The following is a 1,334-nucleotide window of genomic DNA, read 5'->3' as shown; positions in this document are numbered from 1 at the left end:
CCCCTGCCTGGGGGTGGCAGGGACAAGGAGAAGAGAGGAGAGGATGACAGGACCTTGAGAGACCCCAAGGGCAACCTGGGGACGGGGCATCCCAGCCCAGCCTGCCCTGTTCCTGCAGCCCTGTATGCACTGGGGTGGCAAAGCAGGGCTGACCCCCGTGCTGAGCGGGGGTGGAGAGGCTGGGCATTGAGAGGCTGGTCCCTCTGCCTGCACAGCCATCTCAGCATCCCCAGGGGAGGACCAGAAAGGGTACAGGAGGCATGGGAGGTCTATAGGGTCTGCCAGGACCCTCCAGCATGCTGAGGACAAGGGCAGCCTGCTTGCCCTAGAAGGGTCAGGGCTTAACCCTAGTGCTTCCAGAGAAGTGGCAAAGGGTGTCTGCTGTCATCCTTCTACCAGGGTTGATTTGAGCCCTGCCAGGGCCCCAAAGAGGGTCATGGAATGAGCCCAGAAAGGGGCTGATTGGGGTTTAGATATTGCCGTGGGAAAAAGGGGGCTTACCATGGCATTGAGCCCTCACAAACAGCCTGAGCACCACTCTAAACACAGGAAGGATCCATGCCCACCTCACTGCAGGGCAATGCCACACCAATGCAACCAGGTTCGTTGCAACGTGGAAAACAGCACTGCTGCATTAGCCAATTAATCAGCTCTGCTTTGCAGGGCAGCTTAATTTTGCCCAGCAAACACAGACCCCACCAGGGATGCAGAATGGAGGCAAGGCAGGTAGGCACCTATCCTGGGCATCCTGGGCACCTTACTTCCCAGCCTTTCATGGCACCAAGGAGAAAGGCCACCAGCATCACGCAGGGATGCGCTGCTCCAGGCACTGTCATATCTGCAGGGAAGGGGCAGCACACAGATGCAGGAAGGTCCGGGGTCTGTCCCTTCCAGCTGTGCCAGTGGGCTGCCAGCTGGGTGAGTCTGCTGTCCCCACCCAGCTCCCCAGGGACCCCAACAGGGCAGTGTGGTGTCAGGAGTGGGGCAGAGCCTCCCGTCCCCTAAGGAAGAGCACAGGCATCCGGATAACAGCTTTATAGGGGAGGGGTGCGGGGACTCCCCCAGATACACACAGAGGAATAATTATGAGTTAAATAGGATCCAAACACACATAAGTTAAAGGGGGGCAGGTGCCCTGCAGCCCCCCCCGCTCCACCCGGGCACAGTCTGTGTCTGCCAGCAAAGAGACGCCCGACACTGCAGCCCCTGTCCCCAGCTGGCTCTGTCCGACTTTCACAACACAGAACCGATCTTCCTCTCCGTGGCTCCCATCACGTCCTCCTCCTCTTCTTCTTCCTCCTCGCCCCCCGAGCAGGAGGAGTCCGGGCCGTAGC

General features: G+C 59.7%; 1 protein-coding gene across 1 annotated transcript in view; it reads right to left on the bottom strand.

Moving 5' to 3' along the window:
- Positions 1-1,233: 1,233 nt before the first annotated feature.
- LOC104531941 (motor neuron and pancreas homeobox protein 1) overlaps positions 1,234-1,334 on the bottom strand; it is a gene marked incomplete at its 5' end in the record, with an annotated part of 1,056 nt that continues 955 nt past the window's right edge. Inside the window, 1 exon segment of the mRNA XM_010176994.1 lies at positions 1,234-1,334. This exon segment is cut by the window's right edge and continues 40 nt beyond it. Within this exon segment, the coding sequence (XP_010175296.1) occupies positions 1,234-1,334 (101 nt within the window).

This window comes from Antrostomus carolinensis, unplaced genomic scaffold (genome assembly GCF_000700745.2).
Source record: "Antrostomus carolinensis isolate BGI_N321 unplaced genomic scaffold, ASM70074v2 scaffold31661, whole genome shotgun sequence".
In the NCBI taxonomy this organism is placed as follows: Eukaryota; Metazoa; Chordata; class Aves; order Caprimulgiformes; family Caprimulgidae; genus Antrostomus; species Antrostomus carolinensis.
Note: the sequence above shows the minus strand (reverse complement) of the source record. Positions and strands in the feature narration are given on the sequence as shown.